Genomic DNA, 16,120 nt, shown 5'->3' with positions numbered 1-16,120 from the left:
AGAGGGATTTGACCGAAGCGAGTTTATTATCCAATGTCTTTTTACTAGTGCGTGTCACGTGACTGCCGGATACGCCTACTTCCGTACACAACGCGACGGGGTTGGACAAGGTGCCGAGACAGTGCGGGGGTTTGAATGTAGAGGTATATCGTTTTAATACAGCTTTATAGTCGATTAAAGAGCGATACCGTCGTTGGGATTTGCGCATTTTTGCGCTATTTGCGCCTTTTAAAAAATATAGATGTATCTCGTCTTCAGAAGGTTTAATTCATCTCTTATTGTTGACCTTTCGGGGGCGCGAGGTGTCCAGGCAGCATGTTGGGCATCATGAAGCATCTTAAATGGTCCATTCATCCAGCCTCCGTGGCCTTCGCCATGACCACACTCGGCTCCAGCATGATGAACAGCATCTTCTCTTTCTATTACGTCAAATTATTCTTGAACAAGTACAGAATATCCGAAGCAGCCTTCCACCAGTCCCAGGTGAGTGAACCTGTTGTTGAGAAAAGTTGATCTCTGAGTTGTGAGTGAGTGTAAATGCTGTGGCTTCTCCAGGCTGGACTGTGAAAGCCTTTTTGATTCCACATGTCGTGTATGAGGCACTAACAATGCACGTTCTCTCCCCGTTTCCTGGTTTTTCTGGTTTCCTGGTCGTCTCTGGCCTGGCACTCTGCACAGGTAGTCTACATGATCTGGAACGCGGTGAACGACCCGCTCTTCGGTTACCTGCAGGACAACTCGCGCGTGCCCTGCTGCTCACGCCGAAGGCTCTCCATCCTGTACGGCGCCCTGTTCTACGGTCTGGCCTTCCTGCTGGCCTGGTTCCCCTGGAGGGTGTACGAACCGGGCGAGTGGGTGAGCGGCGTGCACCTGGTGGTCACGCTGTGCGCCTTCGACGGCATGCTCACCTTCGTGCTGCTGGCCCAGTGCGCGCTCTTCGCCGAGATCTCCGCGCAGCACGACAACAGACTGAGGCTGATCAAGTACAACCAGGTGGCCTCGCTGGCCGGCTCCTCCAGCGTGCTCTTCTGCAGCCTGGTCTCCAGAAACATGGAGGACTTTGCCGCCTTCCAGGGTTTCTGCGTGCTGGTGGCGGTGCTGGGCTGCACCTGCATGGTGTACACGGGCTTGTACAGTGAGAGCCGCTTCGACGAGAAGGTCGGCGAGACGAGCCCTCAGCAGGCTCCTCTCTCGCTCTCCTCCGTGGCCACCATGACGTGGCAGATCATCACCAACCGGGACTTCCAGCTGTTTGTGGTGATGAACTTCTTCCAGGTCTTCATGGTGGCCTTCTGCCACAACTTTGCCATGATCTTCGTGGAGCACCTCATCCCCCCCGATGTCCTTCCCTCTCTGGCGAAGAGCTTCATGTACGGGGCTGGTTTCATCTGCCCTCAGGTAACGGCAGCACGGGGGAGGGTAAACTTTACCCTTCTTTGAGATCTTCTGAATTTCTACGTGGATCCCACATGTATTTTTGGGTCATTAGTGCTCCAGTCATATCTTCTCCTTCATGGTTCCTCACCAGCTGCTGGTGTTGAGTTGCCAGCGTTTGCTCCATGTGTTTGGCTACTACCGGCTGATCCTGCTGACCTTCTGTGTGGAGGCCGGGGCTGCAGGTCTCATGCTGCTCTTGGGTCCGAGCCACTACTACTGCCTGGCTCTCTTCATCACGGGCACCATGTAAGTTCTCATGAGGAACGCCATCTGACCACCCGACCACCCAACCCTGGGCCCTGAAGGCGCTTTGTGGTTCTCTGAGCTTAAAGATGGCAAAATAAGAAAAAGTCGAACATGACGTAGTAATTGTTGTTGAAACAGTGTTCGTGGTGACGGCAACAGTTTAGTCAATCTGGAGATACAAAATTCACACAAACCAGGAACTTTGTGTACAACACATTGTGTTATTACAGTGCTGAGCTACAACGCTAAGTAGACATGGATCCCAGGAAGATCTCCTGAGCCGTGTGTGTGCGTGTGTGCGCGCGCGTGTGGTGCAGATGCTAAATTGGTCGGGTGCATTTCTCTGCCCATGTGCCAGGGTTCTGGTCCAGGCGGCGTTTAGCCTCTTTGGTCTACCGCTGGCTGACATCATCGACTCGGACATGACGAAGTACAAGCGCAGGTAGGCCCCACGATCCTGCCCCTTCTGCCCCACGATCCTGCCCCACGATCCTGCCCCTTCTGCCCCACGATCCTGCCCCTCGATCCTGCCCCTCGATCCTGCCCCACGATCCTGCCCCACGATCCTGCCCCTTCTGCCCCTCATGGTCTACAGGTGCTTCCTAATTGTGGGCGCACTGCCCATTAGGCAGATTAGTTCTTCTTCCATTTATCTTTCACTTTATTGCCTTTATTACAGATTTTATTCGATTGAAACATTTTTTTTGTAATCCAGCTGATCAATGTGTTCCATAATCCAGCACTGCCAGGCTGGATGATCTGCTGTGTGAGTGGAGTGGGCTGCGTGTGTGCTGGTTAAGATCCCGCTGAGATTTCTGGTGATTCTGTATTTCCTGTGTAATCCAGCTCACCGCTCTCGTCTATGGTTTTTGGAACCAATGCCCTGTTCACTAAACCTGCGCAGTCCCTGGCCCCCATGTTGGTGGTCTCCATTCTGAACCTCTACGGCTACGAGGAGATGAAAGACGGACAAGCCGCAGACCCCAGGTAAAGGCTCCGCACGCCCTCACTCCTGTCTGCTCCTCCTGGCCTCCTGGATCTGACAGTTGAGGAGCAGCACATGGCAAGACTGCCATTACAACCACACACTGTGATTGGTCAGTGTGGTGACCATCTGACCATCTCTCTCTCTCTCTTTCTCACATACACACACGCACACACACACACACACACACACACAAACATGCACATGAAATCACACCAGGACCTTCATACATGCACATACAAACGCCCTCATGTAAAACGAACCCCGTCCCAGTACGGTTTCATTCCACACGAACCGACACAATTCGCTTCACACGGAGACCAGTGGCTCCCTCTAGTGCGTGGAGAAGGTTACACATTTATGATAGGACAATGATATAATAATAATCCTTTCTCACTCTCTCCCTCCACCAGTGCACTGGAGGCCCTACACAACGTCATGTTCTACTTGGTGTGTGTGGTGCCGGTGTGTGTGACCACACTGCAGCTGATTGCCTGGAGGCCGTTCTCCATCAGGAACAGTCATACAACAGACATGAAGTACACAGAGGGATGATTTAGGATTATTTTGGCATAGATGCCCTCTTCTTATAATGAATATATTTATATTTTAGGCCGGGTTATTGAAAATGGGGTTATTATAAAGAGAGTAGTTATGATTTATGAGTAGAGATATCCTCAATTGGATGTAGTTTTGAAACAGTATAACTGTTGATAACGGGAATATTCTTATGTGGGCTATAAGCTGAGTTTACTAAAACCCTTTGCAGAGGACACTAAATGTACTGTATTTCTATTTAAATTATGTGGGACAGGGTGGAGAGAAATGTTTCCCAGTCACAACCCACTGTGAGTGACACGCTGCTGAACTAGTGTGTTTTGATCATTTACATACCACGTTCATGCCACATTATTTGATGGTTAACCTGTCTGTGAGAAAAGGGCACTGTTTTTGATACACACCCAAGTTTGTGTGAAAACATTGTTTACCAAAGCTGGACTGAATGTAAACATTCTTGAAATGTTTTTTTCTATAGATCAAATTTCATGCACTTTGCAAATACTTTTTAGAACGTTGTGTCTTTTCTGCTGTTCATTCTTGGTGCAGCATTTTCTTGGGACCACTTTTAGTTTTATGGGTTGCTGTTATATCGTAAACCGAATATGCACTTGGCAATGCTCAGTGAGCAAAGGTCTTCAGTGACATCCAGAATCTACATCCGTGTGAATGTAATGTTTGGTGTGGATTGTGAGAGGACTGAGTTAAAAACATAAAGACGAATGTGTTGCCAAAAGTATGGTTCTTTTCCTTTTCAAAGTCACTGTATATCCTCACTGTATTCACTATGCTCATATGGATAAAGGAGTAATAATAGGAAGTTGTGATATGTTGGTCAAAAAAGGATGATTACAGTCACATAATATATACTGAAGTATTAAAACACTTCAGATCCTCAGCAGGTACTTGTGGCCGATGGATAGAAACATGTCACACAAAATACTGCAGTCACCAATAAAAAAATACCACACAAACCACTGCAGTCACCAATAAAAAATACCACACAAAACACTGCAGTCATCAATAAAAAAATACCACACAAAACACTGCAGTCATCAATAAAAAAATACCACACAAAACACTGCAGTCACCAATAAAAAAATACCACACAAACCACTGCAGTCATCAATAAAAAATACCACACAAAACACTGCAGTCACCAATAAATAACTGCTTCCTCCAAAGAGTCAGATGGAGGTAAAACATACTACAGAAGACAGTAGAGGAGACAACTGAAAAGCTAATAAATATGGATAAAGGAGTAATAATAGGAAGTTGTGAGAGTATAGTTAGTTAGTTAGTTAGTACTCTGCCCATAATGTATATCTCTTATCATGCAGAGTAAATATCCTGGATATGTTGGTCAAAAAAGGATGATTACAGTCACATAATATATACTGAAGTATTAAAACACTTCAGATCCTCAGCAGGTACTTGTGGCCGATGGATAGAAACATGTCACACAAAATACTGCAGTCACCAATAAAAAAATACCACACAAACCACTGCAGTCACCAATAAAAAAATACCACACAAAACACTGCAGTCATCAATAAAAAAATACCACACAAAACACTGCAGTCATCAATAAAAAATACCACACAAAACACTGCAGTCATCAATAAAAAAATACCACACAAAACACTGCAGTCATCAATAAAAAAATACCACACAAAACACTGCAGTCATCAATAAAAAAATACCACACAAACCACTGCAGTCACCAATAAAAAATACCACACAAAACACTGCAGTCATCAATAAAAAAATACCACACAAAACACTGCAGTCATCAATAAAAAAATACCACACAAACCACTGCAGTCACCAATAAAAAATACCACACAAAACACTGCAGTCACCAATAAAAAAATACCACACAAAACACTGCAGTCATCAATAAAAAAATACCACACAAACCACTGCAGTCACCAATAAAAAATACCACACAAAACACTGCAGTCATCAATAAAAAATACCACACAAAACACTGCAGTAACCAATAAATAACTGCTTCCTCCAAAGAGTCAGATGGAGGTAAAACATACTACAGAAGACAGTAGAGGAGACAACTGAAAAGCTAATAAAATGTCAATCCTATTAAGAATTAGTGAGAAAGACTGAAACTGATTCTCAAGTCTAAATGTCTCGTGTAAATAGAAGGTTTGAATGGGAGGAAGTGTAGAGAGTGGTGTGGAGCAACAGAGCTATGGTCTCATGGGGACAACGGGAAAATCAACCAGACACTGTGATGTTGTGCAAGACACAGGAAACAAGATACAGTGGGAATAGATGTGGCAAGTGATGGTAGCAACAAATGAATATGTGAAGTTAGAAGAATAACAGAAACTCAAAGAAGAAACAGAGAGAATGTGGAAGGTTAACACCAAAGTTGCCTCCTCTACGCTGGAGGAGTGGCTCCAACAGACCCCAGGAATAATCAGTGGCGCAAAAAGGGGGCATGCAGCGTATGCGACGCATAGGGGCGCTGCACTAGAGGGGGCACCAAATCGATGAGATATAATACTTAATTTGTGTCCATCTTACGTTCGCCACCCCCCCCCCTCGTCAACAGCTACAACTTTCGTTCGGGGGGCGCCGATAGTATGTTTGCATAAACCTCAGAAAGTAAGTAATTGCACCCCTGGGAATAATATAACCAGTTTTAGTCCAGAAGAGTGCAATCCTAGGAAGGACAAAATAATTAAGTCCTGGTAAGGATTTGATACTTTCAGTGACAAGGCATTTTAATGCTAATGAACACTGCATTAATTACATGTGTTTGTACTGCCAGTGCCAATGAAGTTGGGAAACAAAGAAAAATATTATTTAGACATCTTCCCTAAAATAAACATTATCCACTTCTTGGTACGTCCTCAGTTTGAACTTTTTTATTTCTCTGGAAGGCTTGTGTTCTTCACTATAATAAAAAAAAAACACTTGTGTCTCTCTATCCACTGGGTCGTGGTATGAAACGAATTGTCCGGTTAAGTCGCGCCCTTAAACTTTTATTTTGAATAGTTTACATTTCGCAATCACTACAGCCATTTTGGGAGGTCGCGTTCTGGTTGCCAGATTCACACGAATTAAAGAGGTGCCGTTTGTTTAGTCATGTAGAATAAAAGAAACGTCATTCCTAACAACTTTTATGTTATGGTTTTATATAATTTAATGCTACTATTAAATTTTTATAAAGTATTTGTGCCTTCAGTAATATGTTTACGAACTCTGGGTAAATTGACGATTCAAAACGACGATATTTCACTGGTAAGTCCCTGAGCCTGGTTAGCTAGCTAGGCTAGCTTGGCTAACCGCTCTTTAGTTGGGGTCCGTATCTGATCATTTCTCCTTCACTTTGCCGGTGTGTGGGCAAGCTAGCCTAGCATTAGCTAGCTTTACATCACACACACTGGCGCTGGCTATGAATGGGCTTTTGAGACACATAACGTTAAAATTGCCAACGGTCTGCGTCCATGAAACTGATGCCGGCGCAGTAGATCACGTTTACTGATGTAGCTAGCTGACAGGCTAGCTAGTCGGGTTGCCAGGTTTAGGTTTAACCGGTTAGCCGGATGAGGTCGCGCGAGCTGCGGGGGATTCTCCTGGTAACTGTTCAACACTTCAGCTCACGCGCTAGACAGACAGAAACTGAACATTTATATTAACCTAATTAAACCCAGCAAGTAAATGTTTTTACCTATTAACTCATTTTAAGAAAGTAGCTAGGTGAAATTATTAGAAATCATGACTTGACTGGTCAGCCAAGAAATATAACTTGTAGAAGCCAACCGGTGTTGCCTCTATTCCGAGAATTAGCTAGCCGCTAGATTGTAGATTTGATAGCTAACGTAGCTTAGTTAGCATACCTATCTTGCTAGGTTAGCTCGGTCAGTTTTCTAAGTAAATTAAATGATTCTGTACATCCTGGTTTCAAATATGGGGCAGTCTGGGGTTTTGGCGAAAAATATTGCCGTTGTTTCTTTAAAAATAAAGCATACAAAAGTCGCCACAGTGGATGTTTAAATTGATTTTAGCCATATTATCCTTCCTTGGTTTTAATAGCTAACTGCCTAGCTGGCTAACTAGCTTGGATGACGTCAGTTTAACGCGATTCAGATGACGTCACAATGTAACTTTCAGCGTTGTGCGTGTGTCCATCAAGGTGAATCCTAATTTTCACTGTTTGCAGTTATGGACCCTCTAAACCAGTTAAACGCCATGCGTCTTCAAGAGCCCCTTCCATCAGCGTTGGATCTCTCCATGGGATGCAAGCAAACCCCAACAAAGACGAGCTCCGCGGAGGTCCTGGATCTCGTAAAGAAGCCCAGCTGGAGTGATTGTAACTCAGGGACCAACGATGTGGTAGTGGGTGCTCCAGGATCCAGGTCTGACAGCCACGTTTCCAAACCTTTCAAGCAGGTGCAGCCCGATTTTTTACAGTTGGAGTCCAGCTCAGAGTGCAGTTATGAACCGAGGTGTAGTGCTGTGCCCCTACTCAACCCCAGTTCTGTGTCTTTGCTCAATGGTTTGCCCCCTGTGACTGAAACACTCTCCCAGTGCCCAAACTCGAAGCCACTGTTTACTGATGACAGCACAGCTGGTGCTGAATCAGACAAAACCTTTACGCAGCTGTCTGAATATCCTCGCAAGGCACTAATCGCTGCTTCAGAGAAAACTATAACTGACACCACCACACCCCTAAGAGCCAGGAACTCCACCGAGGCAGCCAAGAACGGCTTACCGTCGCAGTCGCCCTGCGCCAAAACTGACCATGGTGGGAAATGTACAACTGACACTGTGTCACCAAGGACACGAAGCAGGGGTGGTCTGGGGATTCAGGACGGCACTCCTTTCACTCCTTCATTCCATACCGCTGACTCTGCGAGCTTCATCTCTGAAGCCCTGAGCCTCATGGAGCGCCCCCTGCTGGAACACAAGCACACCGCCGTTGAGACTCTGTCGTCCGGATGCAACGGCTCAGCCGAGGACTCTTCGTGTTCGATCGAGTGTATATCCAGCGATGGCAGCGATGTTATTGAGGTGTGTGTAAGCAACTCCGCCCACAGGCAGCCTAGCACCGGCCTCTTCCTAACTGGGGGCGGGGCTGGGAGACGGTTGAGCCTTGAGAGGGAGGCCCTTTATTCCCCGAGGCAGGGCTCTGGTCACACGGACGGGGTGGCGTGTGGTGGGCCTGAACACGTGGTGACACGAGACTACCACACAGCTGATCTTGGGTCCCATAACCCTGCTGAGAGGGTGGAGCCATGTGATTCGTCGCCGCCCACCGTGCTGGACGGCGATCCGGACGTCGAATTTGTTTCCAAAAGCTTCCCATCTACCTCAGACGCGGAAAACGCAGAACGCTCCCTCGGACCGCCGCGGGACGAAGGCTCGTCCGTGTCACCCAGTCCGCCGCCACTTATGGATGGCCCACAGGGGGCGCCGGCGTCCAAGAAAAAGAACCAGGGAGGCACAGGGGCGGCCAAGCTGAGCCGACCGTGCCCGCCGGGTGGCAAAGAGGCAGCGAACGCGGCCAAGAGGAGGAAGAGGAAAGCTCGGCCGTCGGGATCACCCTCCATATTTGGCCCCCAGGAACCGGAGATCAAGCTCAAATATGCCAACTATAAGGAGAAGAGGGAGGACAGGGACCAGGGGTTCGCCCCCTACATTAGAGTGGAGCTGTCTGCCTGCACCATCGTCAACTTCCGGGAGGAGGACGAAGACGCTCGGGTGAGGAAGGGCCGGCAGGCCGCCGTCTCCTGCGTGTCCCCAGGCGTCGTCCCCTCCACCTCCCGCTTAGTGCTGGGGAGAGCGAGTGGGGGCGGCGGCCCCCGGCCGGACCAGGCGTGCTGCCTGTGCGGCAGGACGTCCGACACCTCGGGCCTGGGGGACCTGCACGGGCCCTACTGCCCCTGTGGACCACAGTCGAACAGTAAGGTTCCCCGCCACCCGATAGAGGGCGGGGCTCAGGGTGGACCACGGGCGGAGTCCCCGCCGAGGGTGGGCGGAGTTTTGGACGGCGAAGAGCAGGGCCCCGCCAAGCGGCCCAGGAACCAGGGCTCGACAGAGATGTGGCCTGGAGCCCCGGAGGGGGCGGTGGAGTGCGGGGAGCGCTGGGTGCACGAGGACTGCAGCGTGTGGTCTGCTGGGGTCTTCCTGGTCAAAGGCAAACTTTACGGCCTGGAGGAAGTTCTCCGGCTCACGCGCGAGACTGTAAGTTCAAGCAAAAGGGCTTTAGTGCTCATTTTAATGCACGTTAGATTTCAGACCAGTTAGCTTTCACACTTGCAGATTTAAGATAGGGAAGCGTTACTCTTTTACACCGTTCCCCAGCTTTGGGTCCGAGTGAAAGCCTTGAGTAAAGACATGAGTGTTCCCACTGCGATGGTTGCAGGTGTGTTCGTGTTGTCACAGAGCCGGTGCCACTCTGGCCTGCTTCTTCAGAGACTGTCCAAACAAGTACCACTTCCCCTGTGCCGTCCAGGCGGGTAAGCCAGTGCCAGGCCTCTCTCGTTCACGCCACCTAACGACCTCGCAGCTGACCGTCTGTTTGTGAACGACACACATTTCACTCGTTTCTGTTTTTCATCGTGCTGCATGAAGTCACGCTGCTCTGTTGTCTTGTTGGTAATGGGGTATAAAACGCACATGCACATGTTGTTTTGTTAGTCATCATCACACTGGGCCAGGATTACTTAGAAAAAAGAAAAAGTTTTAATAAATAGTTTTTTAATTGGGTCTGGTTTGCTTGTCCAAAATTCAATAGTGAGTTAATCTGCTGCAGCAAGCAAACGTAGCATGCTGGGAAAGTGTTATATAATGTTGTTCTTTCATGCTTTTATTAAAAATCTCTTACATGAGCAGTTTTTCCAAACTTTCGCCACTCGAGGACGGTTCTTCAGAACTGAGGGCTCGTTGCTATAAAGCCTCTTTGCCTGAAGCAGCGTGTCTGAGCGTGTCTGAGCGTGTCTGAGCGTGTCTGATCGTGTCTGATCGTGTCTGAGCGTGTCTGATCGTGCCACACCAGCGACGGCTGCTGTCTGGTCTTCTGCCGAGCCTCCATATGGGAGATCCTGCTGGGCTTGGCTGGAGGAGGAGTGCCTTTCCCTCGTCTCCAAGTAACCGTCCTGACTGTGTGTGTGTGTGTGTGTGTGTGTGTGTGTGTGTGTGTGTGTGTGTGTGTGTGTGTGTGTGTGTGTGTGTGCAGACTGCGTGCTCAGCGAGGAAAACTTCACCATGAGATGTCCAAAGCACAAGGTAAGGCAGCGGGACGCTGGTGTCTCCTTCCTTCTAGCCTGCATGAAGAAGTTTGAGGTGTAAATGGGACGGACCCGGTCCTGGCTCTGCCTCGACACCTCGCAACCTCACTCCCTCGCAACCTCACTCCCTCGCAACCTCACTCCCTCGCAACCTCACTCCCTCGCAACCTCACAACCTCACTCCCTCGCAACCTCACTCCCTCGCAACCTCGCAACCTCACTCCCTCGCAACCTCACAACCTCACTCCCTCGCAACCTCACTCCCTCGCAACCTCACTCCCTCGCAACCTCGCAACCTCACTCCCTCGCAACCTCACTCCCTCGCAACCTCACTCCCTCGCAACCTCACTCCCTCGCAACCTCGCAACCTCACTCCCTCGCAACCTCACTCCCTCGCAACCTCACAACCTCACTCCCTCGCAACCTCACTCCCTCGCAACCTCACAACCTCACTCCCTCGCAACCTCACTCCCTCGCAACCTCACTCCCTCGCAACCTCACTCCCTCGCAACCTCACTCCCTCGCAACCTCACAACCTCACTCCCTTGCTCCCTTCTTCTCCACAGAATAAGTCCCCCCGAGCCGGCGCGAGCAGACTGCAGAGCAGATGACGGCGACCAGGCGACCTCCCTCTTCAGGGGGTACGCCAGGCTACGACCGTGGCCATTGAGAGGGATCCGGTCTGTTGCAGCTGATACACCCAGGTTCTTCTTCTCACAGGCGACCTCCGCTCCTCGTCTCCTCTCGGCCCCGCCGGGTCCCGCGGCGGCCGGTCCGATCTCGCTCAGCTGCTGCGGGGCGGGGCGTTTCATTAGCACTGCCTCCCCTTCCCCTCGGACACTCCCCTTGAACGCTGAGAACGTTTGAGTTCAGTCATAGCTGCTGCTTTTGTTTGCTGAAGTTCAACTGTCGTTCTGGGCCAAGCGTCTGGTGTTTTGGGAGCCTGAAATTCATACACTTTTAATGTTATTATTAAAAAAAATTTTAATGGCATTTTTGAGATTTTTATTATTTTTGCAGCTTGCTTTCTAAATGGTGCTCAGATTTTGTAAATTTAGATTTATGCACTAACAGTAAATAACTTTTTTTGTAATTGCAGTTTCATTAGCTTTATAGCCATATACAGCAAGAGTTCTTTGTTTTGTAGATAGTTGGAGGCTCAAATTGGAGCCCAGTGTGTAGCAGCAGTGTTATGCACACATCTGTTGGACCACCTGTCTGAACTGACTAATCCACACGTTTTGTAATCATTCCCGATTCCCATCAAACTGCAATACAGGCTTTCTCAGATGGAACCGTATGCACTGTATGTGAACATATTTATTTCTATTTATGTCCGTGTATATTTATTTGCAGATGTGTGACTTCAGCTGGAAAGGGCACAAGCTCATTGGCACATTAGAAAAACAGGAACTTGGCTCTTATTTATTGTTTTGCTCTTGGTGGTCGGGGGGTGTTGGGGGTGTCGGGGGGGTTGTATGGGGGTTATGTGGCATGTCTTGTCCTGAAGACTGAGTTCATGGTGTTTTGATTCTGAGAAGCTGCAGTGTCTGTAAAATGCTGTTTCAACATTTGCCTTGTGAAGTCTCTAGATCCTGATCCAATAAACATTTTTACTATGTTTTGTTCAAATCTAATGCTTTTATTGGAGAGACTGTGTCCTTGAACTTGTGCTAATATGGGCTGATTGTGGTGCGGCCAGCGTTCCTAAACTCTTGGCTCATTTTTTCATTTTAAAAATGAACCAGGCAAAACAACAACAACAACACAGTCCTCCAGTCGTTCCTGCTCACGCTGCTCAAGTTTGTTTCTCAAAAAAAAAAATAATTTAAATGAAACCAATGCTATGGATTTTATCTTTGAGTATAAAGTATTTTCTATTGCTATACATAAGGTCTCTTCATCGTAGAGAATCACTTCCAAATCCAGTATTGTTTTTCCAGTGTGGTTGTTTGAAATATTCAAATTAAATCGTTATTATCTACTAATATACTAAAGCGCACTGACACCCGCCCAGTAGGGGGCGCCAGTGTTCTTCAGAACACACCCGATCCTGCTGAACTCAGACCCGCTCATAATGGTCCAGTTCAGTGTCCCTGTAGGCGCTTCAAAATGCTGAGGCCTTATCTGAGGATCTGATGTGAGGATCTGATATGAGAATCTGATGTGGGGATCTGATATGAGGATCTGATGTGAAGATCTGATGTGAGGAGCTGATATGAGGAGCTGATGTGAGGATCTGATGTGAGGAGCTGATATGAGGAGCTGATGTGAAGATCTGATGTGAGGATCTGATGTAGGGATCTGATATGAGGATCTGATGTGAGGAGCGTGTTAAATGGACTGTACACCAGGAAACCCTGGTGGATGAGAACACAACCACACTTACTGTTGGGTTGGAGTATAAGTAAATAAGGGCTATTGTGAAAATAAGAAATAGGAAAACAAGTGTGAGCAAAAAAGCATGATATTTTGGACCGGTAAAATGGATTGTGGCATATTTATGAAAACAGACCTGTGTTTTAATAACCATTAACCCTTAGTTCCATTGTGTATAGAGACTTTGAATGCGTTCAGTTAAAAAAAACCCCGCGTGTAAAAAATAGTTTATGGGTCAGGAAAAATGAAATCTGGTTTTGTTTTAATGTCGTGTTTCCTCTCTCAGTGCCTTCTTTAAACCCAGAGTGCGGTGGCATGTCGGTGTGTGCAGGGCTGCGTTTGCCCCCATAATGAATCTCAGTGAACTCCACTGTCAGCGCACGTGATCTTTCACACGTACGTGACCCTGTTGGGCACCTGTCGCTGTCTCGAGCCACTCCGGCCCAGATTTAGTCGCTGCGTGACTCTGTTGAACGGGCATTCATTATGATTTACTGCTGACACACTGAGAAGGCAGTTATGCTTGATGGCAAAACTGCCACGGCTTTACTGGTCTGCTTTTATGGACGCAGATTAGTGTTGGTTTGTGTGAAGTTGCACGTGCGTTGAGCACTCTCCATTAGAAATGTTTCAGTACACTTCAATAAATGGCGTGTATCTGTTAGTATGTCAATGAACCTATTTCTTTAAATAAGAAACAGTAATACCTGCATTCAAGCCTATATCATTACACACATTTTGTCAAGCCTACAACAACAAAAGCAATGTATTTTCAAACATTTCGTGTCTTCACATATTGTAGTAATTTAATCCCACGTCCTCTTATCTCTACCTCTGACAGAACTGTGCTGTGTCCCTTCATTCCAGAGATGTAGATCCAGTCAGCGTTAAAACACGTTTGTGCCGCGCTGGTCCTGGTGATGCCCCCGCGGTCCTGGAGGGGGCGCTATTATCGGGCACCTGCATGTTTGTCTTCCGCTTGTTTAACCAGCCCCAATCTCTCAAAGGTCAGGGGGCATGACCCTGAGGTCAGGGTGAATGTTTTCTTAGACCCTTGACGAACAAGAGGGCACTATCACTGTCCCCATGTTCTATGTATACACTGCTAAAGTAAGTGTGTGTGTGTGTGTGTGTGTGTGTGTGTGTGTGTGTGTGTGTGTGTGTGTGTGTGTGTGTGTGTGTGTGTGTGTGTGTGTGTGTGTGTGTGTGTGTGTTTACTGTTTCTTAAGCTGTACTTTCCCTGAGCTCAGCCATTCTCCCACAGCTGAGGGCACAGCTGTCGTTCACATTTGCGCTCGTCCCGGGGTTTGTCGTGACACACAGCGCTGCATATAACTCCTGTAATGATAATGATTTGTCAGTGTCCATCACAAGGACACGGTCTGCATTACTGGCACAGATACTATCAATAACGAGACAGATTTGGTTTCAAAACGAGAGGTATGGGAGACCATGGTGTAATTCACACACTGCCTGCTAGGGGGCACTGTTTCATTTCTTAATTTTACATTCAAATCACTTTATATCAATTATTATTACTTTTTATTCTGCAGCAGAATAAAGTTGAACTTGAGATGAATATTACCCATATACCAGTGACTATTTATTGTACTCAATACATTTATTTATTGATTACTCCTGCATTAGTTGGTTGCTACGCTGATGTTCAAATATCTAGTCCATCATGTATGAGACAGCTGAAAACCAAGTGAACTATGTTTATATTTTTGAGCTTATCTCCATGTGTTTTCCTGATCGGGTCCAATCATACACGTGTTTTAAATCTATTTGCTCCTCTGCGTTGTGCACTGCTCTGCTCTCTGGATTTGAAGCGTGCTGTATGCGGGCGTGTGCACCACTGGTGGGCACAGTGGCCTTTTATTTGACTGTGGCTGGGATGAACAGGGCGACCTGATTACACACAAAGGCCAGCGACCCCGGGCTTTGATTGGCTGCTGGTCCTCGTTTCTAACAGTGGTGATTTGTAGTCATGCTCGGCTAAGCGGTGACTTGGCGAAACACCGGCTTCCTGTATGAGACAGCAACATTATTGTCTAGTTAATAGCTCAGGAAAAGACCAGGATATTGAGGGACGAGGACGCTCTGAGTCTCAGGCCTATTATAACACACCACTCACCCTTTCATCGCACATAACACACCCTGAGATACTGAGCAGTTCCATAGAAATGCAGATTTGTCCAATTCAGCCCACAAGGATGTGCAGTGGAAAAAATAGATGAAATGTATATATATGTATGTGTGTGTGTGTGTGTGTGTGTATATATATATATATATATATATGAGAGAGGGAGAGAGAGAGTATATATATGTAATGGCATTTTGTGCAGTGTGTGTTCTACTGTGTGAACGCTACCTTATGCTTAACACAGTGCACAGCAGGAACAGACCAGGCAAACACTGGTTAAGCTGGCGTGATGGGGAATTTGAGCTACAGCTTACGCACAGAAAGAATGAATTCTTTCTTCTGTAATCAAATCACAATACATCAAAGAGTAAATCAAATCAAACCCGTCCGTTGCAATAGTGTCACCCCGAGCCTGGCCTGTAATCATCCAATTCCTTCATCACTCACTCTTGGTTTCATGACAAACAGCTCACATCCGTTTCTGAGAGCGGGGCAGAGTGGTTCTCCAGCCCCTGTTTCCTACCTATCAATCTCCTTGTCCATTGTGGTCCGAAGAAGGCCATCCATCATCAGGACAATCTCATAGTGTTTGACCCCACTGTTTCCTGCTGAGACTCAGCCATCATTGTCTGCTCACAAAGGCTGTTGCCTGGGGTGCTTTGACATGTCGGAGGGCCGGCCCCTGTCTGGCCCCACCCTTCATGACTGGGTTCATTACGTTTTGGTTCTGATCTTCTTCGCTTGGTTTCAGACCACAAGGGGTCAGAGGTCAGGGGTCGAGGCAGGGCTCTGGTCACCAGGGAGACATGGCAAGGAGCGCAGGAGTTGGAGACGCTCGTTGAGGGGAGTGAACGTCGGATTCTGGGTCAGGTCTTTAAGAGCCCAGGGAACTGTCTTGATTGATCGAACTGTCTGCGTCTCAATTAATGGCGGGTTTGTCCACACACTTTATTGCCTATACATTTCACACATTTTCTAAAGGGGTGTACTTTTGTAGTAGACCACACTAGGAAGAATAATTCTCCTTAAAGTATGTTGTCTTATTTTCTTTCAACTCACTGGGCCTAATGAATGTCTCGATGTGAAAGCACAAAGACTCTAAGGGATTCC

At 47.4% G+C, this 16,120-nt stretch overlaps 2 protein-coding genes across 5 annotated transcripts; both read left to right on the top strand.

Annotated features, from left to right (window-relative positions):
- Positions 1 to 80: 80 nt before the first annotated feature.
- Positions 81 to 4,119, top strand: mfsd13al (major facilitator superfamily domain containing 13a-like). Of its 2 annotated transcripts, XM_077010136.1 has the most exons (7): positions 94 to 143; positions 303 to 483; positions 679 to 1,398; positions 1,529 to 1,683; positions 2,042 to 2,125; positions 2,530 to 2,670; positions 3,082 to 4,119. In XM_077010136.1, exons 2-7 carry the CDS (start codon positions 316 to 318, stop codon positions 3,221 to 3,223), a joined length of 1,410 nt encoding a protein of 469 aa, XP_076866251.1. In that variant the 5' UTR covers positions 94 to 143; positions 303 to 315; the 3' UTR covers positions 3,224 to 4,119. The 2 variants fall into 2 exon arrangements, with proteins under 2 accessions (XP_076866250.1, XP_076866251.1); XM_077010135.1 differs by having other exon boundaries at positions 81 to 483; positions 3,082 to 4,118.
- A 2,171-nt stretch (positions 4,120 to 6,290) lies between these two features.
- Positions 6,291 to 11,930, top strand: LOC143517511 (uncharacterized). Of its 3 annotated transcripts, none has more exons than XM_077010132.1 (5): positions 6,291 to 6,493; positions 7,416 to 9,439; positions 9,621 to 9,714; positions 10,434 to 10,483; positions 11,052 to 11,930. In XM_077010132.1, exons 2-5 carry the CDS (start codon positions 7,418 to 7,420, stop codon positions 11,094 to 11,096), a joined length of 2,211 nt encoding a protein of 736 aa, XP_076866247.1. In that variant the 5' UTR covers positions 6,291 to 6,493; positions 7,416 to 7,417; the 3' UTR covers positions 11,097 to 11,930. The 3 variants fall into 3 exon arrangements, with proteins under 3 accessions (XP_076866247.1, XP_076866249.1, XP_076866248.1); XM_077010134.1 differs by lacking the exon at positions 6,291 to 6,493 and adding an exon at positions 6,579 to 6,831; XM_077010133.1 differs by lacking the exon at positions 6,291 to 6,493 and adding an exon at positions 6,814 to 6,909.
- Positions 11,931 to 16,120: the final 4,190 nt, after the last annotated feature.

The sequence above is a fragment of the Brachyhypopomus gauderio genome, chromosome 6 (assembly GCF_052324685.1).
Source record: "Brachyhypopomus gauderio isolate BG-103 chromosome 6, BGAUD_0.2, whole genome shotgun sequence".
NCBI lineage: Eukaryota > Metazoa > Chordata > Actinopteri > Gymnotiformes > Hypopomidae > Brachyhypopomus > Brachyhypopomus gauderio.
This window is presented reverse-complemented; position numbering and strand designations above follow the sequence as displayed.

Coding starts and splice junctions, on each gene's coding strand:
- mfsd13al (XM_077010136.1), top strand. CDS start 316: ATGTTGGGCATCATGAAGCATCTTAAATGGTCCATTCATCCAGCCTCC. Junction 1,399..1,528: donor CTGGTTTCATCTGCCCTCAG/GTAACGGCAGCA, acceptor GTTCCTCACCAG/CTGCTGGTGTTGAGTTGCCA. Junction 2,671..3,081: donor GGACAAGCCGCAGACCCCAG/GTAAAGGCTCCG, acceptor TCCCTCCACCAG/TGCACTGGAGGCCCTACACA.
- LOC143517511 (XM_077010132.1), top strand. CDS start 7,418: ATGGACCCTCTAAACCAGTTAAACGCCATGCGTCTTCAAGAGCCCCTT. Junction 9,715..10,433: donor CCCCTGTGCCGTCCAGGCGG/GTAAGCCAGTGC, acceptor GTGTGTGTGCAG/ACTGCGTGCTCAGCGAGGAA. Junction 10,484..11,051: donor TGAGATGTCCAAAGCACAAG/GTAAGGCAGCGG, acceptor TCTTCTCCACAG/AATAAGTCCCCCCGAGCCGG.